Here is a 27,110-nt window from a genome sequence, read left to right as displayed (position 1 = left end):
TGGGGGGAATCCCTAGCAGGTGTGCCCAGTTACAGCTCGCTGCTGTCACCATGAAATGCCCAGCACAGCTCAGAGCCCCCACAGAATGCCCCACCAGCCCAGGCCCGCCGAACCCGCATGGGTGTGGAGCAGGCAGCACCACGTGGCTGAGCCTCCCTTTGTTCCAGATGGGATGATGGAGGCCCTAGAGGACCCCCCGCCTGGCACAGGCCCTCATGCCACCTCCTGCCCCCGCTCTTGGCCCCCCAGAATTAGCCCGCCTCCATGGGAAGGCTGTGGGACGGGCTGCCTGGGGTCCTGGGTGAGGTGTGGCGAGCTGGGCTGTTGTGTGCGGAGCTCAGTTTCTGCTGGGCTCTGCCAGCATCCCCCCAGGACTGGGGCATCAGGGAGAGTCTGTGCCAGGGCTGGGGGCTGGCTCCCACCTTAGGTCCCAGCCTGGGACTTGACATGGGGGGTTGCTGCCCCGGGGGCTAAGGCTCGGGTGAGGTTCTGGGACACGGGACCACAAGACTGCGGCGACCTCCCAGGTCTGGGATTGGCTGCAGGACCCCGGCCTTTCCATCCCCATAATGCGGGGACCGGCGGGCTCTTCTAGAGGCGTCTAGAAGCTGGGGGGCACCAAGGGCCTCCCAGAGGTGAGGTCCAAGGGCAGAGTCTACTCAGCTCTGCCCAGAGGTGCCAGCATGAGAAGCAAATTCTCTTCTTGGGGCCCCTAATGTCTGCCACGAAAGAGCCCCCAGAGGACCAGGTTTGGCCCGGCGACCCCTGGTGATCCAGAGCCCTACTCCCACCTCCTCTCCCCTCAAGAGTCACCTCCTGCCCTAAACACAGGGAAACCCCCCGGTCTAGCTCTTATCCTCTTGCGGAAAGAGTGAGGCTTCATACACTTTTTACCTGAGCGGCAAGGGACTCACCGGAGGCCACACAGCCGGGAGGAGCAGCCCGAGTGCAGGCACCCCCACTCCAGTCTGCTCGGGGCCCGGGGCCGCCTCCACCCAGCTCCCTGCTCTGCCACCAGCCTGTGCAGGAAGGATGCTGGCCAGCTGGGCCTGGGCAGCGGGAGGTGGCGAGCGCCCATGGGCAGGTGGCCGCATGGGAAGGTTGACAGAGGGGAGGGGAGGCCAGGCCACCTGGGGAGCCGGCTGCAGCCCTCCCTTCTCACCCACCAGCTCAGCTGCTGCGTGGGACGGACAGCTGGCCCAGCTAGGGGCCTTGGTGATAGTGGGGAAACTGAGGGCTGGAGGCAGAGGACCTTACCAGAGTCCGCATGGTGGCGAGTCCAGGCGGGGCATCGCCCATTCTGAGCCCAGAGTGGCTCCACTGTGTCCCTGCGCCATATGGGCTGGCGGCTGCCTCCCCCCCTCCACCAGAGCAGGGGGGGAACCCCGTGAGCTGTGGCACAGGCTGGGATCTGTGGGGGAGGTCTGCGGTGGGTTCTCCTCCTACCTGTCACCGTGACCTCCGGGGAGTCGCTTACCCTCGGCCTCGGTCTCCCCATCCTGAAGTCGGAGGCGTGAGAAGCCTGGCAGAGAAGGCGTGAGGCGAGGGACCGGCGTTGGCTGAAGCTGGGTGAATGGGGTTCTAGTGACTCTGTCCGCAGCCCTCCCTGCCCAGAGCTGCAGGGCCCTGGGGCCAGTGGGGGCGAGGGTGGGAGGAGGAGGAGGAGGGAGGTGGCCTGAGAGGCTGCAGTGACCCCATCACAATGTCACGGTCAGAGCCAGGGGCCCGGGTAGCCTGGCGAGGGGTAGGGACTCCCACCCCTGGGGACGGAGGGAATGGCTTCTCCCCTCTACAGCCCCCCCCCCACTTCCTTCCTCTGAGGTTTGTGGATTCTTCCCTGAAAGACAGGGAGGGGATGGGGAGGAGGAAGGGCAGAGAGGACAAAGACCCAGGAGCGAGAGGGCCAGGAGAGAAAGCCAGGCCCCCCCACCAGAGGCTCCGGGGCGAAGCGGCTGTGGCAGGGACAGGAGCAGGCAGGCAGGCCCCGAGCCCAGGGAGCCGCGCCAGGCTGCTCAGCCGGACGGACACAGTGAAGGCCCCTATGGCCCTCGGCCCTGGCCCGGCGCTGCCCACCCTCCCTGATCCAGCCTGGTTGGAGGAGGAAGAGGCCCCCGTCCCGCGGCAGGTGGACACACTGGCAGGAGGCAGACACGGTGCCTGGGAGCCACGCCAGGGCCTGTGGCCGCCACCCCAAGCCCAGGCTGGGCAGCGGGGCACGGCCGCAGCGTCCCGGGGCCTCACCCCTTCCCCTCTTCTGCTCTCCCCCCAGCTGCCGCTGAAGGCCGCAGGCCCGCGTCGGAGCCCCGGACTTTAGGAGCCGCTGCTGCGCTCGAGGCCGTGGGAAGAGCTCTCCTCCTCCGGCCCCGGCTCCCGCCCTGCCTGGCGCCCCGCCGTCGCCGGACCCTGGCATGTCAAGGCCTGGCCCGCGCCTGCCTGCCCAGCCCGCGGAACCCCGGCGGCCCCGCGAGCTAGGATGAGGGGCCAGGCCGCCGCCCCGGGCCCCCTCTGCCGGATCCTCTGCCCGCGGCCACCGCTGCTGCTGCTGCTGCTGCTGCTGGTGCTGGGGCGTCGGGCGCGGGCGGCCGCGGGGGCCGACGCGGGGCCCGGGGCCGAGCCGTGCGCCACGCTGGTGCAGGGCAAGTTTTTCGGCTACTTCTCCGCGGCCGCCGTGTTCCCCTCCAACGCCTCGCGCTGCTCCTGGACCCTGCGCAACCCCGACCCCCGCCGCTACACGCTCTACATGAAGGTGGCCAAGCCGCCTGCACCCTGCAGCGGCCCCGGCCGCGTCCGCACCTACCAGTTCGACTCCTTCCTGGAGTCCACGCGCACCTACCTGGGCGTGGAGAGCTTCGACGACGTGCTGCAGCTCTGCGACCCCTCGGCGCCCCTGGCCTTCCTGCAGGCCAGCAAGCAGTTCCTGCAAATGCTGCGCCAGCAGCCGCCCCCAGACCCCGGCCCCCGGCTGCTGGGGGCGCCCCTGGGCCCCAGCGACGACTTCTCCGTGGAGTACCTGGTCGTGGGCAACCGCCACCCGAGCCGGGCCGCCTGCCAGATGCTGTGTCGCTGGCTGGACGCCTGTCTGGCCGGCAGCCGCAGCTCGCACCCCTGTGGGATCATGCAGACCCCCTGCGCCTGCGTGGGCGGGGACAGCGGCGCCCCGGCCCCCCGCGGGGATGTCTGCCTGAGGGACGGTGTGGCCGGTGGCCCTGAGAACTGCCTCACCAGCCTGACCCAGGATCGGGGTGGAGACGGCGCAGCAGGTGAGTGCCCGGTGGGAAGAGGACGGCCCGCTGGCTCTCTGGGCAGAGGGTGCGCGGAGGGAGGGGTCATCTCGGCAGGGCTGCCCGGGTCCCCTGTCCCTGGAGAGAGCCACCAGGGAAGCCCCCAGGTGGTGCCACTGGGTGTCAGTGGAGAGATGAATGATAGATTTCCGCCGGGATGAAGGAGTGTTAATTCCTGGCGGGGGAGGGTCTTTCCATCTTAGCTAAGGAGCAGTGGGCTGCGGCGGGGTCCGTGGGGCCTCCAGGGACACGGACCACCTGGAAGAAAAGTGAGCCGAGCGGGCCGTTCAGAGATGTGGTCGGGAGCTGAGATTTGGGGATTGTACGTGGTTGAACCCCACCGGTCTCGTAGCCTCAGCTGTACCTCGCACCCGCAGGGTGCGCAAGGACACGCAGGGACAATGACAACGAGGACCCGTTGTGGGGAGGCTGCCCTCAGGGCGGGAGAAGGTGCCAGCAGCCCTGCGGGAGCCCATCAGGGAGACGCGGGGCAGGGTCCCTGGCGGGCTGAGGCCTCCGCTTCGCCCGGAAGCTGGGGTCGCCTGGACCCGGGGGCCGCGTCCAGGATTCCGGGATGGGTGCATGCGCCCCGGGGTGTCGAAGGGCATCGCCAGCTGCGGACGGGGCAGACGGGAGTCGGGAGTCCTCACGGAGGGGCTGATAGGTCTTGTGCCTTCTCGGCCCTGGGAGCATCTTGGCTTCTCCTTGGAGAGCGGGGAGCCCACGTGGGAGGATGAGACTGGGGGGACGGGGCGCCGGTGGGGCTCGGTGGGCACTCCTGGTGGTGGAAGGCCCCTGGCAGGAGGCCCGGGGTTTTGTGGGAGCATCCAGGACCCTGGAGCTGTGGCCAGACCGGGGAGACCACGGGCGACAGCTCTTCTCAGACTGCTGAGCCGTCCAAGCCGCTGAATCCGGGCACCCCGGGGCACCCCGGGGCTGGGCCTGGCTGGGGGTTCCACGCCGTGCAGGTCACTCTGGGGCCAGGCGACACTGTGCCGTGCCCTCGGCCAGTGGGGTCAGAGGACTGGTCAGAACCAAGTCTTTAAACGCAGAAAATAAGCTATAAGAAGTGACAAGGAAGCCAGTTACCTGGGAACAAGGTTCCAATCTGGCCCCCAGCTGTAGATCCTGGAACGTCCAGGAAGCAGTGAGGAGAGCTGGAGGGGAGCAGGGGAAAGCGGGAGGGCACCGCCTCTCCCATGGTCTCAGGAGGAGGCCGGCAGAGCCCCCGGGAGATGGGGCTGACGGGGTGTCCAGGAAACCTGCACAAATGCCCTGGGAACATTAGATGCGGGGGGCGGGGGGCAGCAAGGTAGGAGGCTAGAAGGGCTGACCTTTGGGCTGGGCGGGATGTAGGTCACTGCGTCCTTGACTTGGGCAGCTTCTGAGGCAAGGCAGGTTGGAAGCAGTCCTCGGGGGGACGAGGAGGAGCAAAGCTTCGGGGCGTGGCGGGTTTGGGAGGTGGGAGGACGATGCGAGGCAGGGCCAGGCCCTGGCTGGCCTGTCGTCTGGCTCTGCCACTCCCCAGCGAGCCTTGGTTGCTTTGTCTGCAAGGAAGGACTATGGGGCCGCATGGGGTCTGAGGGCCCCAGGGCCAGCCCACCGTGGCAGCCATGTGCTTAAGAGCTGGGTGTGTTCACATCGCGGGGCTTTAAGCAGAAGAGTGACACGCTCTGGCGGTCCTCGGGCTGTCCATGCAGAAGGCCGAGGGAGCTCAGAGCGGGAGCTGGGGACAGGAGGTGGCCGCGGCAGGCACCCCGGAGGGAACCGATGCCGGGCTGGTTAGGGTCAGAGGAGGAGGGCCTGGCGGTAGGAGCTGACGGCTGTGCAGCTATGCGGGACACAGGGAAGGAGACAGCTAGACCCCACCCCCCAGACCTCCAGCCAGGAGCTGGGAAGGCGCTGGGTAGGGGCACAGTGGGGAGGAAGATCCAGAGGTCAGAGTGGGACTCCAGTGTGGGATTGCCGGGGGCCCCCCCAGGAGGGACTGTCCCTTGAGCAGGGCACTCTGGGATCTGGGGCACCAGGACAGGACCAGGTCAGCCCGACCCGCACTCGCTGGGAGTCCTGGGCCAATCCCAGAAGCTCGGTTGGCCCCTTGGGCCGCTTGTCTTTGAAACGGAAAGAGCAAAAATAGTCTTTCCTGGGTTGCGGGAGGCACGAAGCGGGAGGAAGCGATTCGAGGCGAACACGATGCTAGTAATGAAACACCAAGACCCGCGTCCACTGTTAGGTGGGAGGCAGAGGGCTGGGGGGTGGGCGGGCTGTCGGGGGGGGGGCGCTGGGGGACGGAGGCCGGGGCGGGGGAGGACACGTTCGGAAGTGGTGCTCAGAAGAGGACAGGAAGGCGTGTGTGTTTGCACTCGTGTTCACACCTCCACGTGCGTGTGTAAGGACTGTGCACTGTATCGTACGTGTATGTGTGCCATCAGCGTGTGCGCACTGTGTGTCCGTGGATACAAGTGTGTGTACATGTGTGTTCACACACGCCTCACCCATATGTGCATGGGTGTGCCCATGTGATTGTGCAGGATAGCGAGCGTGCGTGGGTGCACGTTCACACCTACGTGTGTGTACACACGTGTGCACGACTAGTGTGCACAGTATGCCATGAGTATATGGTGCTCGTGTGGGAACGTGTGCGTGCCAGCACTCACGGTATGTACGCGTGCTCGTGCATGCACGTGCACACACGTGTGCACGGCTGATACGTACGCGTATGGAGCACGTGTGCATTCTGAGGCTAGACTCCGTGCAGGGCCGATGCCAGCGCCCTTGACAAAGGGCAGGGCCCAGGCTGTGTGGCCAGGCCTGGTGGTCTTGTGGGAAGACCATTTGGAGAGTGTGGGCTGGGACTGCCTGCCCCATGGAGGAGAGGCCACACTGGGCAAGGTGGGCCGGACGGTGTCACCCGGACCCAGAGACCGGGCACCCCTCAGGGCGTGTCCCTGGACCAGAAGACCCTGATACTTCTGGGACCTTGGGAATAAATACTCTTGTAGTGGTGTCACCAGCAGCCACGTCTCGAGGGTTTCCTCTGTGCTGGAAGCATCCACACACATATTAACAAGTTTACTCTTGCTAGCAGCCCAGGAGTTGGCCCACCAAAGCACCTTCCTGCCCCCGGGCCTTTGCACTATCTGTTCCCTCTGCCTGCAACACTCTTGCCCAGACACGTGCAGGGCTCCCAAGTCCTTGCTCAGACATGCCCCTCTCCACAAACCCTGACCGTGCTGTGTCAGACAGCAACAGCCCAAGTCCCACGCTCCACCCCCACACACTGTCTCCTTCTCGCTTTCCACAGCCCGTGTCACCTGTGAACACACTGAGAACTCCCTGATTTGGTTGGGTCCGTGCCCACCCTCTGTCTCTGCTGGGCGCAAGCCCCACGGGACAGGCGTTTGCCCTGTCCGCCCCGGAGCCCCCAGCGTGGGGAGCGTGCCCGGCACCGAGCAGGAGTTCCTTGGAATAAGGCACAGAGACGTTCAGGCAGCAGCCAGGGTCACACAGCTCGTAAGGGGTGGGCCGGCCGCAGCGCCCGTGGCTCCCAGGGGGTCTTTGCTGGGAAGTGTGCACTTCCGTGCACGTTGTGTGGCGGCACATAGACCGGGGAGGGGCAGCAAACACTTGGAAGACACACCGCTGAGCTAGGCAGGGGCCAGACCCCAGATCGCGTCCGCCGAGCCGGGTGCCCCGGGAGCTCCGCCCCCTTGCGCTGGCCAGGGGAGGCCGGGGCGGGTGCGGCTCTCCATCCGCACCCCAAGAAGGCCGCGTATGCCGGCGCCGGGAGCGGGCAGGCGGCCTGGCCAGCCCGTGGCCCACTTTCCGCCCTCCCCCTGCCCAGCCTGTCCAAACGCCACATGGCCGCGTCACGCCTCCGACCCGGCGAGCGCTCCTCAGGCCAGAGCAACTGTCCCCTGTCCTCCCTGCCGCCCGCCTGCCGGCCTGCGCCGCAGTCTCTCGGGGCCGGTCCCACGGCTCATCTCCCCGTCTCTTTCCCACAGTCTCTTTGCATTTTTCTGCCTCTGGTGAGATGGGCCATTTCTCTCAAGGGTTGTTTTAAATATTCATGTTTTAATTAAAGAATTTTATTGCAGAAGCGACACAGAAATAATGAAAAAGCAGCATCCTGGGGGCTGGGAGCAAGCTCGTGTGTGTTCCTGTGTCCCTATGTGTGTCCCTGTGTATGTTCCCATGTGTCTGTGTCCCCATGTGTGTTCCCGTGTCTGTGTCCTTATCTGTGTCCCCATGTGTGTCCCCGTGTGTCTGCATCCCTGTCTGTGCCCCTATGTGTGTCCCCGTGTCTGTGTCCTGTGTCCCCATGTGTGTTCCCATGTGTGTCCCTGTGTTTTCTCGAGTTTCTTCATGTGTCCCTGTCCATGTATGTGTTCCTATGTGTCTCCTCATGTGTGTCCTTATGTGTCCCCGTGTGTCTCTGTCCACGTGTGTCCCTGTGTCCCCATGTGTATCCTTGTGTGTCCGTGTTCCCGTCTGTGTCATATTTCCATGCGTGTCCTCATGTCCGCATGTGTGTCCATGTCCACATGTGTCACTGTCCATGTCCCCATGTGTGCCCATATCTGTGTTTGTGTCCCCGTCTGTGTCCTCATGTGTCCATGTGTGTCCCTGTCTATGTCCCCGTGCGTGTCTGTGTCCCCCTGTGCATAGATGTTTCTGTGTGTCTATGCGTGGGCACCCCCCACCATCCCGTGCCTGCACAGGTAGGGGTGCTGGGCTGCAGTGGGGGTCACCCGCCAGCATGTGGGTCCCAGGGGATGTGGGTGTGGGACAGACCGTGACGCGGGGCTGAGAAGCCAGACCCGTTCAAGGCCCCAGCCCTGGCTCCGGGCCTGTCACCCTCAGCCACGACACGCAGGCCCCCGCAGGACTTCGGGGGTGTCCCAACCCTAAGTGCCCCCCAACTCCCGTCAGAAAGAAGGGTCTGGAGCCCCTCCCCGGGGTCGACAGGGTACAGAAAGAGGGTGGGCTTGGGCTGTGGGTGGGAGATGGGGTCCAGGTGGAAGCGCAGCGTCTCCGGAGTTTGGGGGCACCGGGGGTGTGGCGGGGGCTGGGAGGGTGGGAGGGGCCTTCCTGCCAGGGATCAGGGCTGGTCATCTCAGCCCGGAATCTGCTCTTTCTGTACCAAGACCTGTTCACAAAAATCCAGAAAACCAGGTCCAGGACCATTGTAGACAAGGCCTGTTCTGGATGAAGCAGGAAGTGAGCCCAGGAAAAGGAAAGGCTCAGGGAAGCCACAGGGGAATGCCCGCGCGCGGTCAGAGCCCCCCCCATCGCCCCCCAGCCCAGGCTGCCGGGGATGCGGAGCGATACGGCCCTGTCTGCCTTCCGCGTCCCAGGACGATGGTGAGGAGGGCGGTCAGCTGAGCAGCCGAGGCCCAAGGGGGGAAGCAGCGCGCCCGGGCCACTGGTGCCGCAGGCCAGAGCTGCGGTGGGCGCCGGCCAGGCTTTTAACAGGACGGGGGATAGATACCTGCCTGGCCGAGGGAGAGAGGCCACCAGAAGCACATACACCTGCAGAGGAGGCCACGGCAGCCACGTAGGCAAGCCTCGGTTTCCCCACTGTGAAGTGGGGACGTGACAGGCCTGGTCCCAGGGTCTGCGTGAGGCTAAAGGAGACAGAGCGTCTGGCACAGGTCCTCGCAGGAGCCCTCCCTGTCCTCCGTGGCCCCTGAGCCGTGGCCTATGGCCAGTGGGCACAGCTCTCAGCCCCGTCCTGACATCTGACGGTGGTTGCTGTGGCTGGCGGCCTGCTGGCCACTCGGGCTCTGAGAGTGGGAGCCGCGAGCCCCGGTGCAGGGTCAGCGAAGGGTGGGCCCCCACGGACAGGGTTGGGTTGGAGAGGACGTCCCCAGCGGTCCCCATTTGCGCATTCATGTGAGCACGGGAGAGGAGGAGCCTGGGTGCCCCCTGGATAGGCCCTAGCTCGGTAGGGAGCAGGGGTCTGGGGGGGTGGCTGGAGCAGACCGCGGGTCCCTGGGGAGGGGAGCCAGGCCGGCCCTGGCAGCGCGGGCAGGGACCCGCGAGCCACCCCCACCTGCGGGGCTGGGGAGCCCTCTGCTGGAGGACGCGGGAAGTGCAAGCCCTCCTCGGAAGGGACCGAGGCTCCCGGGAGGCCCCGGGCGTGGGGGGCCTGGCGCGCCCCCGGCCGGCGTAGACTCGGGACAGCACAGCCTGCAGGCTGGGGCGCCGGGGTGGGAAGGCGGCCGCAGAGGCCCCTCGCCGGCTCTCTCTCCTGGGCGGCCATTAATCGGCTCCATTCATCCATTAATGAGATGGAAATGAGGCGCCGAGACAGAGGGCCATTGAGCGGGGGGAAGAATACGGCTTCTTTCCGCGCCCGGAGGGGCGGCCCGCCCCCCAGCCTTGCCCACTGCTCTGGGCCCCGGGAAGCCCGCCGGGCACTGGGGCCGCGGAGAGCTTGCGGGGGACCCCCGGTCACGGACGCCTTTGCTCGGCCAACACTGATCCAGGGCAGCCATGTGTGGGAACACACGTTAAAAACAAAAACGGTAACAGAAGTGGCAACTCCGGTCTCCTGAGTGATCGCCAGTGGTCAGAGCACGGCCAGGGCTGGGGACCGGTATGTGACGGGGCTTGGGCCTCCGTGCGTGAACGGGGAGCGGGGACCTGCGCCCAGCATCCCAAGTTAGTCTGTCATGACGATCGAGGCTCCCAGTGTGACCAGACTCAGGGCTAGACCTAGGGGCTGGTCTGTCCTCCGGGCCGTGGCCCCCCTCCCCAGCCTCTCCTGACGCGCCCCCTCCTCCGCGCCCCTCCCCCCCCACCTGGGTCACCAAGGTAACCAGCCCTGAAATAGTGGGTGTTTTGGCAGCTGAGGCCTAACCTGAGTCTATCCTGAGACTCTGCGCTCGCAGCAGTTGCCATGGGAACCGAGTGGCATCCTCCAATTAGCCCGGCTTGGACACCCTCTCCCTCCCACCCACTGCCAGTTTCCACGTCACTCAGGCTTCCTTGTGGGGGCTGGGCTGGGGCAGCCAGGAAGGACGGGCGGGACGTACCCCCGACCCTGTCACCCGGCCCGTCGCCCCAGGCTCTGGGCTTCTCCGTTCCTTTGGGTCCACGTGACGGGACGGCATATGGCTCCAGCAGGCGACACCACTGAGGCCTGCGGCCCGGGCTGGGGGCTTGTGGGCAGTCCTGGCAGGCAGCCTTTGTCGGGAGGCACAGGGGACTCTTGGAAGCTGATTCTGGGCTCCTATGCTTGCCAGCGGGAGGTAACACGCCCTCCCTACCTGCACCTGCCCGTCGGCGTGGGCACCGGGCTGCTGCCTGAGCCACCCACCCGCCCTGGCCCCTGGCTGCTGGGGACTTGCCACCCCCTACCCGGACCCCCAGTCTGCGCACCTGCTTGCGTGCCCAGCCCACCTCCCCACCGGCCGGCCAGGATATCGGTGGCATAAGATTAAACGACATCCATATGGTGTATTTCCCACTCGGCACTGAGACCTGGCTCCGTGCACCTCTGAGGCCCGGGCTTCCTCGGTGCCAGCCCCCCGCCTCCCCAGCCCCCGGCAGACCTTCGTGGCGGCAGCCGGGCCCTGGCCCCGGGCTGTTGTGATTGCCATTCTCTGAGCCTCAATTTCCTCTGCTGTAATCGGGGTGAGGCTGGCCTCCTGGGTGGGCTGGGGCTCAAGGCTCCTGGGCTGAGGTGCCTGTCACAGAGTAGGGCCCCCCGGGCAGGCACCGGGGCAGGAGGTCCACTGCGCAGGAGGTCCCCCGGAGGAGGTGGCCGCGGTGGCCGGGGAAGGAGCCTCCTTTCTTGGAGTGTCCGACAGCCTGGCTCGATGGTCCTTTGGCGTCCTAGCCGGGGGGCGTGGGCTCCACTTCAGCCAGCCTTGGCCTTCATATGAACAGTGGGAGCCACAGCGTGGCCCCTCCATGCTCCCCGCCCCCCCAAGGGAGGAACCAGGCAATGGGCACCCCCCCTCCCACGGTGTGGCCGTGGCAGGCCCTTCCCGGGCCGGGCAGCACACCTGGGAGCCCCGTGTGTTCCTGTGTGGGGGCCCCAGAGAGCCGAGTGCACACCCAGCCCCTGTGGGGTGGTGACTGCGGTCTGAGCCAGCCCCTGCCGTGCGGTCCCTGTGGCCTGGATGCCTGAGCTGGCCTGCCTTCCCTGTCCGCCAGCACCAGCCCACCGACGGTGGGGGCAAGAGGCTCACCCGCCATGTGCCCTTGGCAGAGGTGCTCTGTCCCTCTGGGCCCAGGGGGAGGCGGCACCCGCCAGCCTGGCCTTCCGGTGCGGCGGCCACTGGCTCCCCCTGCCGGTCGCGTCCCAGCACAGGCCCACAGGCAACGAGGAGGGGCTCTGGCACCTTCCAAAGTGGCCATTCAGAACAGATCAGCACCGCCCTGAGTCACCTGGACCCCAAGCGGGTTCTCCGGGGTAAACTCTGACCGCAGCGAGTGCTCGCACCCACCCTCCCCCAGCCCGTTCTTGCCACTGATCTCCACACCGTCAGCTCTGGGAAGTGGCTCCCCATCACCCTCAGAGAAGAGGCCCGTGGCCAGGGCGGGATGGACTTGAGCGTCCCACAGCCAGCAGGCGGGTGGGTGGTGGGGGCAGCGGGGAACCTGGTCTCTCCGCTCCAGCCCCGCCCCCTGCCCCAGTCCCGGGGCCCACACTCCAGGTCGCTGGCAGCCTCGTTCTCTCCCGTGGGCCGGGGTCTGCTTCCCCAAGCCCCAGACACAGCTGAACTCCGACAGGCACCTGGGGCCCTTCTCCCAGGCCTCGTAGGACCTGCGCTCGGCCCGCAGGGCTGCCCTGCCCCAGCCTCGGGTGAGCAGGCCGCCTGGGACAGTGGTCAGCCCGAGCGCTTCCCCGTGGGTCCTGGCAAGGCCTTCCAGTTGCCCCCTTGGAAGCTGGTGCCACGTGGCGGCGCCCCACCCGTCGTAAGGGCTTCGTGGAGCTGCTTGCCTTGACCGGGTGTGCTCTCATCCTGCTTCTGGGAGTGGGTGTCCCCAAGGAGACTTGGGCAGGTGGTGGCCAGAGCCATGGTCCAGGCCCCCAAAGCATGGCCCTTGGACAGAGGCAGCCGTCCTCAGCCCATCAGCGTGGCCTCCACTCTCTGGCCCGAGACAGGCCTGACTCGGCCCTTACGGTCCCCCCACCTGCTGCGCTGTACGTCGTCCGCTTGGCAAGCTTAGTGGACTTGGGCCACCCAGGGGCTCAGACCCAAGGATGTTAGGTCTGGATTTGGGGGGCGACAGGGCCAGGATGGAGGAGACTCACGACGGGAGCTGAAAGGGGGTGGCTGGAGGCCTTCGTCCCCAAGGCCCCGCAGCAGCCAGGAACCTGCTCTGCCAGGTTGGGGGTGGGGGAGGCGCTTGTCCCAGTGTGGCCACCAGGAGTGGAGCCGTGGTGTCCTCTGGTGAAGTGAGGGAGAGAGCACACAGGTCATGGCCAGGAGGTGGGGGGCTCAGAGGACGCCGTACGGAGGACCATGGGACGGGTCTAGCAGGGCTTGAGGCTCTGTGTCCGGGAGTGAGGGCCCCCTCTGCCCTGGGGCCTGTCACCAGAACCTTACAAGAGGCAGCCATGGCAGGGGCGGGCTGTCTTTCTTTCATTCGTTCATTCTTCAGACACCCCTGGCGCTCCAGCTCTGTGTCCAGTCCCTGCACCGGGGCCCTGGGTTCAAAGCCAGTAGAGACCTTGGCACGGGTACCTGCAGACAGAGAGCTGGAGAGCACTGTGGCCTGGCACCCCGGAGGGACATCTGGGGAGTGGGGGAGGCACCAGGCCCCAGGGCCATCCCCCAAGGCAGACCCTTTCCCCAGCCCCTCTGCCCCTCCCTGCCCCTGCCGGCCTCTGCTTCACAGGGCGGCAGTCCAGGCCCGAGCTCCGCCCAGCCCACCCTCCACAGTGCTGTGTTGCCTCGCTGCCCGCTGCCTGGACGCACAGGCTTCATACCAGCGGGTCCCCGGTGCAGGGACCCATGCCCTACGACCTGGCCCCGGAGACTCCCAGAGGTCACTCCCTGAAAGACACCCCAGCCCTCCGCCCCGCCCGGCGCCCTGACCACCCCCCCCTCTGATTCCTCCCAGGTGGCTGGAAGCTGTGGTCCCTGTGGGGCGAGTGCACGCGGGACTGCGGGGGAGGCCTGCAGACGCGGACCCGCACCTGCCTGCCGGCCCCCGGCACCGAGGGCGGCGGCTGCGAGGGGGTGCTGGAGGAGGGCCGCCTGTGCAACCGCAAGGCCTGCGGCCGTGAGTGCGCGGACGACGCGCGGGCGGGCTGGGCCTGGGGGGCCGGGTGGAGGGCCCGGGTCCGCGAGGCCAGAGGAGGGAGGGAGCGGCCCGGGGCGGGGCCGGGGGAGGAGGAGGAGGAACCCGGGGCCGGGTGGGACCGGGGAGACGAGAAAGGAAGCCTTCAGGGCAAGGTCCGGTAGTGGAGGGAGGGGGGTCCGGGGCGAGGCCAGGGGGAGGGGAGGGAGGGGCCCGGGGCGGGGCCAGGTGTGGGCGGGGCCGGGGTGCCAGGAGAGGGGGCGGGGCTGGGGCGGGGCCAAGAGTGGGAGGAGCCCGGGGCGGGGCCACAGGAAGGAGGGGCCCCGGGCGGGGTGGGACCCGACCGGGGAAAGGAGACCTCGAGGGCGAGGCAGGTGGAGGAGGGGGCTTGGCCCGAAAGAGGGACCCGGGCTTTGTGGGGCGGGGCCTGGGGCGGGGCGGGGCCGAGGCCTGTCCAGGTGCGGCGAGGACCGTTAGAGGGGAAGACTCAGGAGGAGGGGTGGGACCCAGCCCCGGCCCGCCCCGCCCCGCCCCGCCCTGGGGGTGGGACCCCGCCCCGCCCCGCCCCGCCCCGCCCCGCCCTACCAGGAGGCGGAACTCGGTGGAGGACCTGCCGGCCCCAGCCTGATCCCGACTCCAGGATGTTTCTCTAATAAGCCTGCAACGTCCTGATGCGTGTTTTAGCCGCTCCCGGGATGTTCAGTCAGCCCGTGATGAGCCTGTCCTTCGGGGCTTTGTCCCGTGAGGGGCCTTTCCTGGGGAGAGGAGCTCTCCTCGAGACCCTGGGGCGGAATCGGGGGCGTCAGGGGGCCGGGCCGCGCTGGTGGGAGGCTGAGCGGGAGAGGGCAGCCGCCACTCAGACGCGGTCCGCTGGAGGAAGGGAGGGCAGGGGCATAGGGAGAGGAGACCCGCGGGTGGAGTCTCCAGGGGACCACACGGGCTGGTGTCAGGCCAGGGTGTCGCCGTCCCAGGTTTCCCAGCCGTCCAGTGGGGCCAGATGGCCCGGATGTGGAAAGTCTGACCCCCGCTCTGGCCAGGGACAGAAGGACACAGGGCCCAGAGCGCCCCTCCCGAATTCCGAGGGCGGTGCTGCAGGCGGTGGCGGGGACACTGACCTGAGCCCGTCCTGCAGCGGCCGGGCGCGCCAGCTCCCGAAGCCAGTCCCTGCGGTCCACAGACGCCCGGCGGCGCGAGGAGCTGGGGGACGAGCTGCAGCATTTTGGTTTCCCGTCCCCGCAGACAGGTGAGCCACGGGTCGGGCAGGCCTGATGCGCCCGCAGTTGGACTGAAACCCGACAAAGCGGGGAAGGTTGGTTTCAGGGCGTGGGGTCTTTGGGCAAGAATTGCATGTTATTAGTTGCCGCTACGTCTAGGTAATAACCTTGATCACTTAACCTTCCGGCTCCCTCTTAAGTGCCCGGCGCTTGTCTCCAAGCAGACCGGCTTTAGGGGATGGGCGCCAGGCGAAGGGGCCTGTTTGGGGCTAGACCCAGGGACCCAGAGGTGGCACAAGGACACCCACAGGGGCTGCCAGCCGTGTAGGGGAGATGGCAAGTCCTGAAGGTCAGCCCGGGTCAGAACTAAGCCTCGCTGGCCGCCTGCTGCCCAACGCAGAAGGGGTTGGGGGGGGGTAGGGGGGGTTCCTCCTCAGAGTCTGACGGCAGCCGCAGCACGGAGGCAGTGGCAAGCCTGCGATGCTGGCGGTCTGGGCCCGCAGGTGACCCCGCGGCCGAGGAGTGGTCCCCGTGGAGCGTGTGCTCCAGCACCTGCGGCGAAGGCTGGCAGACCCGCACGCGCTTCTGCGTGTCCTCTTCCTACAGCACGCAGTGCAGCGGGCCTCTGCGCGAGCAGCGGCTGTGCAACAATTCCGCGGTGTGTCCAGGTACGTCTGCGAGGGGGCGGGCCTGGGGGCGGGGCAGCCGCGTCCCACCGCGGGTGGCTGAGCCCAGCCACGCCCTCCGCTCCCTTCGCAGTGCATGGCGCCTGGGACGAGTGGTCGCCTTGGAGCCTCTGCTCCAGCACCTGCGGCCGTGGCTTCCGAGACCGCACGCGCACCTGCAGGCCTCCCCAGTTTGGAGGCAACCCCTGTGAGGGCCCTGAGAAGCAAACTAAGTTTTGCAACATTGCCCTGTGTCCTGGTAGGTGAGAGGGAGGGAGCTGGGCTGGGCGACGGGCAGGAGAAAGGAAAGGGGGAGGGCCCGTGGGTCACCGGTCGGCCCGGGAGTCCAGGGCTAGCTTGCCGGGGTGCTTAAAGGTTGGAGAGCCTGGGGCATTCTTACTTGTGTGTCATGGCTGTTGGGATGGCATGCCCCCCAAGGTGGTCACCCCCGTGTCCCAGGCTTGGTGGTGGTGCAGTGGGCCTCAGAGGTGTTCACACCTAGGACCCAGGATGCATGGTCCTAGAGGGGCTCACGCTTGTGACCCAGGCTCCTGTCCCACCTTCACAGGGTTGGGTGGTGAGACCCCCCCAGGTGTTGTCCCCTGTGGCCTAGGCTTGATGGTGGGGTGGGGGGTCCCGGAGGCATTCACACCCGTGCCCCAGGCTGGGTGTTCACGCTGCCTTCCTGTCCCGTTTCTCCCCCGGGCCGGGCAGTGGATGGAAACTGGAACGAGTGGTCAAGCTGGAGCGCGTGCTCCGCCAGCTGCTCCCAGGGCCGGCAGCAGCGCACACGGGAGTGCAACGGGCCGTCCTACGGGGGCGCTGAATGCCAGGGCCACTGGGTGGAGACTCGGGACTGCTTCCTCCAGCAATGCCCAGGTCAGGACCGTGCCCTGGGTCCCATGGGGGGGTACCTGGCAGGCATATGGGGGGATCAGTGGGACAACGGGGGTGGTTGTGGGGCCTGCGCATGGGGTGGGGGGGTCTTGGTTTCTTTCTTCCTCGTGGCTCCTGCTGCTACATCCCTGGGTCCCTGTGTCTCTGTGACCCCTGGCCCCCGGAACTGTGCCTTCCTTGTCCCCATCTGTGTGCCCCCGTGCCTGGCTGTGCCCTGCAGTGGATGGCAAGTGGCAGACCTGGGCGTCATGGGGCGGCTGCAGTGTCACGTGCGGGGGCGGCACCCAGCGACGAGAACGAGTCTGCTCCGGTCCGTTCTTCGGGGGAGCTGCCTGCCAGGGCCCGCAGGATGAGCACCGGCAGTGCAGCGCCCAGCGATGTCCTGGTGAGTGTCCTGCTTCCCACCCCCAGGCTGGGCTCTGGGGAGGAGCACCTGAGCAGCTGGGCGGGCTTGGGGCTTAGCTTGCTGGGAACAGCTTTGCCTTGAGAGAGTAGGTGTTCTGGAAGGATCTTGGCCTTCCCCAGTCTGCTGCCAGCTCCCGGCCCCCCTTGCCACACCCCGCCCCACGCACTGCCTCTGGCCTCTTGGCAGAGCCCCATGAGATCTGTGACGAGGACAACTTTGGCACGGTGGTCTGGAAGGAGACTCCAGCAGGAGAGGTGGCTGCAGTCCGGTGTCCCCGCAATGCCACAGGTGAGGGCTGGGGGACAGGCGATGTGGGGCTCCTGTCCCATCTCACTGACAGGCACCGACACGCCCTCTGGGCCTGCCCCAAAGAGCTGTCAGCTCGTGCCCACTGAAGCCAGGGCAGCACGGCTGGGCCCCCTGCGGCCCGCCCCAGTGTCCTAAATGCTCCCCCAGAGCCAACACCCCCATAAAGCCCATTGCAAGGGATGGATGCTCATTGCTATGTGACGTTCAGGAAGTGACTTGACCTCTCTGAGCCTCCATTTTCTCTCTGTAAGAGGACAGCTGTAAAAGGGGCTCTCCCGATAGTGCTGTCCTAAGGAGAGGGTGGGGTGGTACACGCAGGGTGGGGACCGTGGAGGGGGCGGTGTGGGCGAGGGTGGGCTTGTGTATCCCTGAACCCCGCCCCATCCGGTTTACGTGTTCCTGGGAGCATATGGCAAACAGAAGAGCAAGATTAAGGAAACGCAGGTCACACGATGGTGTGACCTCTGGTTTTTGGTCTGCAAGTGTGACCACGTCCCCCCCTTACTGTGATCCTGCGCCCAGCTGTGGAACAGGCGCCATTCCCCCACCTCGTGTGGCTCGTGGCTCGTGGCGGGTGACCGTTCTCTGTGGCCAGTGCCGTGGTGTGCACGCACAGCCATGCCCGGCCCTGGCCACGCCCCGGAAGTGAGTTCCCCGGCCCCGGGGCCCCTGCGGTGTCCACGGAATGCCCACGCCCGCTGAGGCCCCTGCCGGGCTGTGGGTGGCGTGGGGCATGACCCCGGCTGTCCGCTCTCCCAGGGGCTCTGGGCTGAGGGGAGCTGCAGGACAGGCCTCCACCTCCATGCAGGCGGCATCCTGGGTCCTTGCGGGAACTGCCGCTGTACCTGCTGGAGGAAGGAAACAAGGGAGGCGGCCCCGTGAGGGCCCCCCTCTCAGTGGGAGGCGGCTGGCCAGTCCCTGCTTCTGGGGGCTGGAGGCGCTTGTGCTGGGAAGCAGGGGTGGGATTTCCTCGCTGGAGGCAGAGATGACCCGCCGTCTCCCCAGGCCTCATCCTGCGACGCTGCGAGCTGGACGAGGAGGGCATCGCCTACTGGGAGCCCCCCACCTACATCCGCTGTGTCTCCATCGACTACCGGAACATCCAGATGATGGTGAGAGTGGGCTCTGGGGTGTCCCGCCCTGCCCGGCACTCCTCTGCCCTTTGATCTCAGACCCGACCCGACCGCCGACCCCCGCAGCATGGCCTGTGGACCTGAGTCAGCTCCGGCCACTGGCTGGGGGCGGCAGGAGGCCCGAGGATGGGAGTCCTTGGGCCCTGCCTTGCTGCATCCGGCGGAGCCACGGCATCCGCCCTGCTTCGTCTCCCCAGACTCGGGAGCACCTGGCGAAGGCGCAGCGTGGGCTGCCTGGGGAGGGGGTGTCCGAGGTGATCCAGACGCTGGTGGAGATCTCCCAGGACGGGACCAGCTACAGTGGGGACCTTCTCTCCACCATCGATGTCCTGAGGAACATGACGGAGATCTTCCGGAGGGCGTATTACAGCCCTACCCCCGGGGACGCGCAGGTGGGCTCCAGAGGGCAGCCCTGGGGAGGGCGCCTGGGAGGGTGAATAGGGAGTCCCTGGCTCCAGCGTCCCGCTAAGCCCTGACCTGGCCACCTGCTGGGCCCTGACCCCCCCGTTACTGAGCCCTGAGCCCGGGAGCCCACGGAGCCAGAATTCTGGTGCCTTATCCCCTGCTCACTGGCGCTTTATCCTCTTCTTTCCAGAACTTTGTGCAGATCATCAGCAACCTGCTGGCGGAAGAGAACCGGGACAAGTGGGAGGAGGCCCAACTGGTACGGACAGCAGTCTGGGGCCCCCTGGCCAGAGCAGCAGGGTGGGCACGGACATGCCTGCTTCCTTCCTGGGGCCCAGGCTAACCCAGGTGGGGCCCTGGGTTCAAGTCCCAACAGGACCTCTGAGCTGGTCTGACTTTGATCTTCCGTCTCCCCATCCACCAGAGGACGGTAGCTCACCTGGTGGGCTCAGTGGCAGGTGCAGGAAAAGGTGTGGGCCACATGGTACGTGTTGGGGTCACTGGGACATGGTCAGCCTCCCTTCCTCCTGGACTGACCTGGAGCCTGCCACCATTCCTGACCCCAGGACAATAATCAGTACAAGGACTGTGGGTATCCAGAGACCCTGGCCTTGTCCCCAGGCTGACCCCTTCCCACGAGCACAGCAGCCTCTCTGGGCTCAAGGTTCTGTTCCGCAGAATGGCAGCGGATACTCAGAGGTCCAACCCTGCTTCCCGAGTTGGGCCCCGAGCTTCTCGGTGCTAGGGAATGGGCAACAGGACCCTGGCTAGTGGGCGACAGGTGCAGGAGCAGAGGAGCCAGAGGGTGCGTCCCAGGCTAGGTGGGGTCTTCGATGACACCCTCATTTCCCTCTGGTCCCCATGGGCTCTGAGGCTCCCTGCCCTCCCCCCCCCCACACCCGGTCTCAGATGGGTCCCAACGCCAAGGAGCTCTTCCGGCTGGTGGAGGACTTCGTAGGTGTCATCGGCTTCCGCATGAAGGACCTGCGGGACGCGTACCAGGTCACAGACAACCTGGGTGAGCCCCTGCCCACTCCACTGACCCCCTCCCCAGCCCTCTTCGCAGCCCTGGGCCACCCTCCACGTCGGTTTCCTTGTCCACGGGAGCAGGCGGCAGCCAGACGCCCTGCGTGGGCCCTCCCTGCGCCTCCACATGGACACAGCCCCCAGCTCCATGTGGACCGTGGCCAGATGGGATCCCAGAGGGGGACCACAGGGTGTCTCAGCCCAAACAAGGTCCTGCAGCCCCAAGTCCCGGGACACAGCAGGAGCCCCGGGCCAGGGCCAGCCCTCGCTTGCCCTCTCTGCACTGGGGCTGCCTGGAGGGTCCAAGGCGGGACCGTGCAGCCAGCCCTTCCGTGCCCTCTGCCACCAAGTGTCTCATCAGAGGGTCTCCGGCTCCTCCCAGTGCAGGTGCACTGACCCAGTGACCCAGTCTCTAAGACGGGACAGCCACCGGCTATCGCCTCGGGGGACTGCAGAGAGTCCCAGATCACCCCAGCTATCCTGTCAGACACCTGCATCTCACAGATCCCGTGGTGTCATCACCCTGTGTGCCCCATGGACCTCACACCCCAGACCCACACCCCACACGCCACACACCCACATTCACACACACACACCCTGCACACTCCCACACACACTGACACCCTCACACTCATACACCTCCCACACCCACACTCGCACACTCACCTCCCACACTCACACGCCCACACCCCACACTCGCACACTCACCTCCCACACTCACACACCCACACCCACACTCGCACACTCACCTCCCACACTCACACGCCCACACCCCACACTCGCACACTCACCTCCCACACTCACACACCCACACCCACACTCGCACACTCACCTCCCACACTCACACGCCCACACCCCACACTCGCACACTCACCTCCCACACTCACACACCCACACCCACACTCGCACACTCACCTCCCACACTCACACGCCCACACCCCACACTCGCACACTCACCTCCCACACTCACGCCCACACCCCACACTCGCACACTCACCTCCCACACTCACACACACACTGACACCCACACCTCACACTCATACACCTCACACACTCACACCCATACCCCAAACACCCATACCCCACACACACTCACCTCACACCCGACACACCCACAAACCCACACCGCACCCTCACACCCCACGGGCCTGCACACGCACACACCCTTGCCCTACAGGTACCTACGTACCCCCCACTTCACACACCCCACCCAGCCCCATACCCACATGCCCCATATCCACACCAGTGGCCCACATACCCCATATCCTGAATTCAGGGCCCTCAGCGAGAAGGGCCCCATCTCTGTCCCCAGGTCCTCTTAGATGGAAGGTGCCCTGGTCCCCAGAATGGACCACGCAGGGGCAAGGAGGGCATAGCCAGGTAGCCAGGCGCGGAGGGGCTGAGGGAGTACGGGCAGGGGCCCCACGAAAGCACAGGCGGGGGCGGAGGTGCAAACTGGCTGCCTGTGCTGGGTTTTTGTTGGGGCCGAGACCGCAGAGGTGGGCGAAGGCCGGGCGGGCCGGCGCCACGGGCGGAGGCTGTGGGCTCCTGAGCCCAGTCCTTCCCCCATACCTAGTGAGGGCAGGCCACGGGGCGCTGGGAGAAGGGGGCACAGCGTCCGCCTGACGGTGGGCGGGGGGGGCTTGGAGACACTGGGACCCCCCACCCCAGTCCCATGCTCCCCATCCTGTGTGTGCCACCTCGCCTCCAGGGATACCCTGGGGGTGGGGTCTGTTCCTTTTTGTGGAGCCGGCGGGGAGGAGGCTGGGCTCCAGCATCCCAGGAAGGAAAGGGGGGCCACTAAGGTGACAGTGCTCCCGGGGGACCCCTCCATGGCCACAGACCTGACCGCAGAAGCTGCCTTTGACCCCTGTGGGGCCACGGGGGCTGAGTCAAAGCCTGGGTCCTCACCGTGGCAGGGCCCTCCTGCTGGGGCTGGAGCAGCGGTGGCGGGGGAGAGGGGGTCCTTCGAGGGCTTGGAAGAGGCTGGAAGGTTGCCCAGGTTGAGGCCCCTTCTGAGCCGCAAGCTCCCCAGGGCCAAGGCTCCCGGTTGCACAGCTGCCCTGTCTTCGTCTGTCTCTGTCCCTGTCGTCTCTGGGCTGGTCCATCTACGCCAGTCCTCAGCATCCATAAGCTCCCGGCCAGCGGGGCCACAGACATCAGCTTCCCCATGAAGGGCTGGCGGGCCACAGGCGACTGGGCCAAGGTGCCGGAGGACAGGGTCACGGTGTCCAAGAGCGTCTTCTCCACGGGGTTGGCAGGTGAGGAGCCCCAAGCTGCGGGAGGGGCCCTCGTGGGAGACTCAGGCCCTGGGGTCCGAGGGCTCGCCCCCCAGGAGCTTCCTTCTGGAGTCTGGCCTGCTGCCTCAAGGGCCAAGGGCAGCCTTCATTTCTTCTCCGTGTTCCTGAGGTCACCCCCTCCTCCAGGAAGCCCTCCCTGCTCTTCCTGCTTTTGGAAGCTCTTAGGCAACCTTTGCTGAATGCTCCCGTGGACCTAGTCACCGCAGGGAGGGAAGGGCCCCGCCTGCTCCCCAAGCCCTCGGGGTCACTTCGGGGGACCCAGACCGCCACCCCAGCACAGTGCTGTGTGTGTGATGGGGGTGGACACGACCAAGGAGCCTGGGCCTTCTCCGGGGGACGCGCCCTTCCCCGCACTGGAGCAGGGCCCCGGGTGTGGCAGGCGGGAGAGGGTGACCGCGGTGCCCCCTTCCAGAGGCTGATGACTCGTCCGTGTTCGTGGTGGGCACCGCGCTCTACAGAAACCTGGGCGGCTTCCTGGCCCTGCAGAGGTGGGAGGCCCGGCCGGCCTTGAAGGGACGTGGCACGGTGGGGGCGCAGGCCAGCGGGGGGCACTCGGGGAGGGACCGGGAGGGGAAGTCTGGCCCCTGCGCCTCCCCCCCCCACCCCCGCGCCGCCCCCAACACCCGATGGCTCTGCCCCAGGAACACGACCGTGCTGAACTCCAAGGTCATCTCCGTGACGGTGAAGCCCCCGCCCCGCTCCCTGCTCACGCCCTTGGAGATAGAGTTCGCCCACCTGTACAACGTGAGTGCCTGTGCGCAGGGCCACACAACTCCCTCACCGGCTCCATGTGGGGCCTGTGGCCTTCGTGGGTCTCACTTTAGCCTGCTGCTCGCGTCCCTGCACGATGGAGGGGGAAACAGGCCCGAGAGGTGTGGTGACCCGCTCCAGCTCACCCAGCGGGGGACGCCAGAGGCAAAACCCAGCCCACTTCTATAACCACTGCCTGGGCTCCGTTCGGCTTGGTTTCCTGGGGAAGAGCCGTCCCCTTCTGAGAAATGAGTCTGTCCCGGGCCTCACAGTCCCGCCGTGCCCTGCTCCTTGGGGCTCTCTGTCAGGCCTCAGAGGACCCAGGGCCAACGTGCCCTTTTGGACCCGCTGAAAGGCAGGAAGCCAAGAGTGTGAGCCGATCCATTACCCACCCAGGACCGAGCAGTGCCACGTCTCAAACCCAAGGCCAGGGTCATGACGAGGACTGGCCCTGATCTGTCCCACTGTGTGGCCTCGGGCGAATGGCTCAGCCTCTCTGTACCTGGGCTCTCCCCTCATAGGTGGGAGCCACAAGCTTGGTAGAGACCTAAGTCGTTCCCACCAGCACTCGGGGTGCACGACCGCTCAGGGGTGCCCGGGACCCCTGCTGCTCTCCCTCCACAGGCCTGCAGGACAGGGTCTGCTGAGGCCCCGCCTGTGCCAACCCCGCAGGGCCCTGTGGGAGGGGGCAGTCTCCCCGGCACACTGTACTGGCTGCCTGGGCCCCCGACATGGGCTTCAGCCATCACTGCCCAGCCCCACTTGGAGAGGGGACGAGAGTGGCTTGAGAGCGGGGCCAGTCCCTTCCCCATTCTGGGCCTCAGTTTCCTCCTCCTCATGCTCCTTCTCTGGGGGCGGCAGCAGAGTCAGAATGCGCACCTAGCAGGCCTGTGAGTGGCCCCGACGGTCACCCTAGGGTGGGCCCGGGGCAGGGGGCGCGTGACCCTGATTCCTCCCTGCTCTCTCCCAGGGCACAACCAACCAGACCTGCATCCTGTGGGACGAGTCGGACGTGTAAGTTCACGTGGACTTTGTGACCTCAGGGCCTCTAGGGTGGGCTCAGGGGAGGGTGGCCCGTGGGGAGGGTGTGGTTTCAGGTTTGAGGCCATGACCTCCCACCCATCCGTGTCTCACGTGACCCCTCCCTGCCCACGTCTGGCTCTGAGGCAGCTTGGAGCCCACCCAGCCCGCCTCTGGCCCCTCCCAGGAAAGAGCTGTGCAAAGGCCCCAAAGTGGGAGCAGCCTCCGGAGAAGGAGAGTCAGAATCCTGGAACCGGGGGGGGGGGGCGGTCTGAACCCTGAGGGGGTGACGCCTTCCCTGTTGGGGAGGGTGTGGTCAGAGGGTGGGCGTCATTGTCACTACCCGTCCCTCTCAGCGCTGGCATCGGCATCCCTGAGGCATCCCTGCACCCCTTCCCCAGGCCGCCTGGGAGTGTGAGGTGCGCCACCCGCCCCCTGAGCCTGGGGGGCGTGCTGCAAACCCTCTGTGCTTGGGGTGGGGCAGTGATGAGCATGTGTCCTGGGAGGGCAGGAAGGCTCCCGTGGCAGCTGGTGCTCGAGACAAGCTCGCCTGGCAGAGAAGGGCATGGAGGCAGAAACACAGCTTGAGCACAAACGTGGAATTTGGATGGCACACGTTGCATGTGAGGTGTTGCCAGGAAGAGCGGGTGGCTGGAGGACAGGCAAGATGGGGCAGGTCTGTAGGGGCTGTTGGAAGTTATTGGGATGGGATCAGCATCTACCCATCCATTCAGCCCCATCCATCCACACCAATACACCCATCCATCCATCCACCCACCCATCCACCCATCCATCCACCCATCCATCTACCTCCATTCATCCACCATCATCCATCCACCCATCCATCCACCCATCCATCCACCATCATCCATCCACCCATCCATGCACACATCCATCCATCCATCCACCCACCCAACCACCCACCCACCCACCCATCCACCCACCCACCCGTCCATCCACCCACCCGTCCACCCACCCACCCGTCCACCCACCTACCCGTCCATCCATCCACCCACCCAACCACCCACCCACCCATCCATCCACCCATCCATCCACCCACCATCCACCCATCCATCCACCCCCGTCCATCCACCCATCCATCCACCCATCCATCCACCCCCATCCATCCACCCATCCATCCACCCATCCATCTACCCCCATTCATCCACCCACCCATCCACCATCATCCATCCACCCATCCATGCACACATCCATCCATCCATCCATCCACCCACCCATCCATCCACCCATCCACCCACCCAACCACCCACCCACCCATCCATCCACCCACCCATCCACCCACCCATCCACCCACCCACCCATCCACCCATCCATCCATCCACCCACCATCCATCCATCCATCCACCCACCCAACCACCCACCCACCCATCCATCCACCCACCCACCCACCCATCCACCCACCCATCCATCCATCCATCCACCCCCATCCATCCACCATCCATCCATCCACCATCCACCCACCCATCCACCCACTCATCCATCCACCCACCCAACCACCCACCCATCCATCCATTCATCCACCCACCCACCCATCCATCCACCATCCATCCATCCACCATCCACCCACCCATCCACCCACTCATCCATCCATCCATCCACCCACCCACCCATCCATCCACCATCCATCCATCCACCATCCACCCACCCATCCACCCACTCATCCATCCACCCACCCAACCACCCACCCACCCATCCATCCATCCACCCATCCATCCACCATCATCCATCCACCCATCCATGCACACATCCATCCATCCATCCACCCACCCACGCATCCATCCACCCATCCATCCATCCACCCACTATCCATCCATCCATCCACCCACCCAACCACCCACCTACCCATCCACCCAACCACCCACCCACCCATCCATCCACCCCCATCCATCCACCATCCATCCATCCACCATCCACCCACCCATCCACCCACTCATCCATCCACCCACCCAACCACCCACCCATCCACCCATTCATCCACCCATCCATCCACCATTATCCATCCACCCATCCATGCACACATCCATCCATCCATCCATCCACCCACCCACCCATTCATCCACCATCCATCCATCCACCCCCGTCCATCCACCCATCCATCCACCCATCCATCCACCCCCATCCATCCACCCATCCACCCACCCATCCATCTACCCCCATTCATCCACCCACCCATCCACCATCATCCATCCACCCATCCATGCACACATCCATCCATCCATCCATCCACCCACCCACCCATCCATCCACCCATCCATCCATCCACCCACTATCCATCCATCCATCCATCCACCCACCCAACCACCCACCCACCCATCCATCCATCCACCCACCCACCCATCCATCCACCATCCATCCATCCACCATCCACCCACCCATCCACCCACTCATCCATCCACCCACCCAACCACCCACCCATCCACCCATTCATCCACCTATCCATCCACCATCATCCATCCACCCATCCATGCACACATCCATCCATCCATCCATCCACCCACCCACCCATTCATCCACCATCCATCCATCCACCCCCGTCCATCCACCCATCCATCCACCCACCCATCCACCATCATCCATCCACCCATCCATCCATCCACCCACTATCCATCCATCCATCCATCCACCCACCTAACCACCCACCCATCCATCCATCCACCCACCCACCCATCCATCCACCCACCCACCCACCCATCCATCCACCCATCCATCCATCCATTCACCCCCATCCATCCACCATCCATCCATCCACCATCCACCCACCCATCCACCCACTCATCCATCCACCCACCCAACCACCCACCCATCCACCCATTCATCCACCCATCCATCCACCATCATCCATCCACCCATCCATGCACACATCCATCCATCCATCCATCCACCCACCCACCCATTCATCCACCATCCATCCATCCACCCCCGTCCATCCACCCATCCATCCGTCCTCCAGTGATTACCAGCCACAGAGAAGGCAGTTCTCTATCAGGTTTTGTCCTCAGCCTTGTCCTGTCCACACTGAGGAGGGGCAGTAAAGCAGGAATATGTAGATTCCTATGAAAGCGTCAGCTCATGCCACATGGCAAGAAGTGGAGCCAGATGGATCTGGTGGCAGGTGACACTTGTGGCAGGTGGGGTCAAGTGCCTTTTAAAGCAGGTTCATGGGAGCCTCTCTGAGGGGACGATGTTTGAGCAGAGGCCTGACCTAGCACCATGCACTGGAGACAAGCACTGCGGCGAAAGGGACAGGCAGCCCCAGGGCTCTATTCGGAGGCCATGCAGAGCCATTGGGCAGATTCCACTGACCTTTACCGGCTCTGGGCCTGGGGCGGCGGCTTGGCTGGGAGAGGGCTGGCCGGCCTGGTGCCCCGGCAGGTGGCCCTCTGGCTTTGGTTGCTGTCCTGCTTTTCTCTGGGTTTTACA

General features: G+C 65.9%; 1 protein-coding gene across 2 annotated transcripts in view; it reads left to right on the top strand.

Annotated features, from left to right (window-relative positions):
• Positions 1-2,473: 2,473 nt before the first annotated feature.
• The window catches only part of ADGRB1 (adhesion G protein-coupled receptor B1), a gene marked incomplete at its 5' end in the record, with an annotated part of 67,011 nt that continues 42,374 nt past the window's right edge, over positions 2,474-27,110 (top strand). For both annotated transcript variants that reach the window (XM_080800729.1, XM_080800728.1), the window contains 16 exons: positions 2,474-3,260; positions 13,365-13,526; positions 14,677-14,787; positions 15,262-15,426; positions 15,518-15,682; positions 16,138-16,302; positions 16,541-16,705; positions 16,913-17,014; positions 18,041-18,147; positions 18,366-18,560; positions 18,764-18,832; positions 19,483-19,591; positions 21,717-21,860; positions 22,312-22,387; positions 22,541-22,643; positions 23,620-23,663. In XM_080800729.1, coding sequence (XP_080656855.1) covers positions 2,474-3,260; positions 13,365-13,526; positions 14,677-14,787; positions 15,262-15,426; positions 15,518-15,682; positions 16,138-16,302; positions 16,541-16,705; positions 16,913-17,014; positions 18,041-18,147; positions 18,366-18,560; positions 18,764-18,832; positions 19,483-19,591; positions 21,717-21,860; positions 22,312-22,387; positions 22,541-22,643; positions 23,620-23,663 — 2,669 coding nt within the window. The remainder of the gene's footprint in view (positions 3,261-13,364; positions 13,527-14,676; positions 14,788-15,261; positions 15,427-15,517; positions 15,683-16,137; positions 16,303-16,540; positions 16,706-16,912; positions 17,015-18,040; positions 18,148-18,365; positions 18,561-18,763; positions 18,833-19,482; positions 19,592-21,716; positions 21,861-22,311; positions 22,388-22,540; positions 22,644-23,619; positions 23,664-27,110) is intronic.

The sequence above is a fragment of the Martes martes genome (assembly GCF_963455335.1).
Source record: "Martes martes genome assembly, chromosome: 4".
Taxonomy (NCBI): Eukaryota; Metazoa; Chordata; class Mammalia; order Carnivora; family Mustelidae; genus Martes; species Martes martes.
The sequence above is the reverse complement of the archived record's forward strand: the minus strand, read 5'-3'. Positions and strand labels throughout refer to the sequence as shown.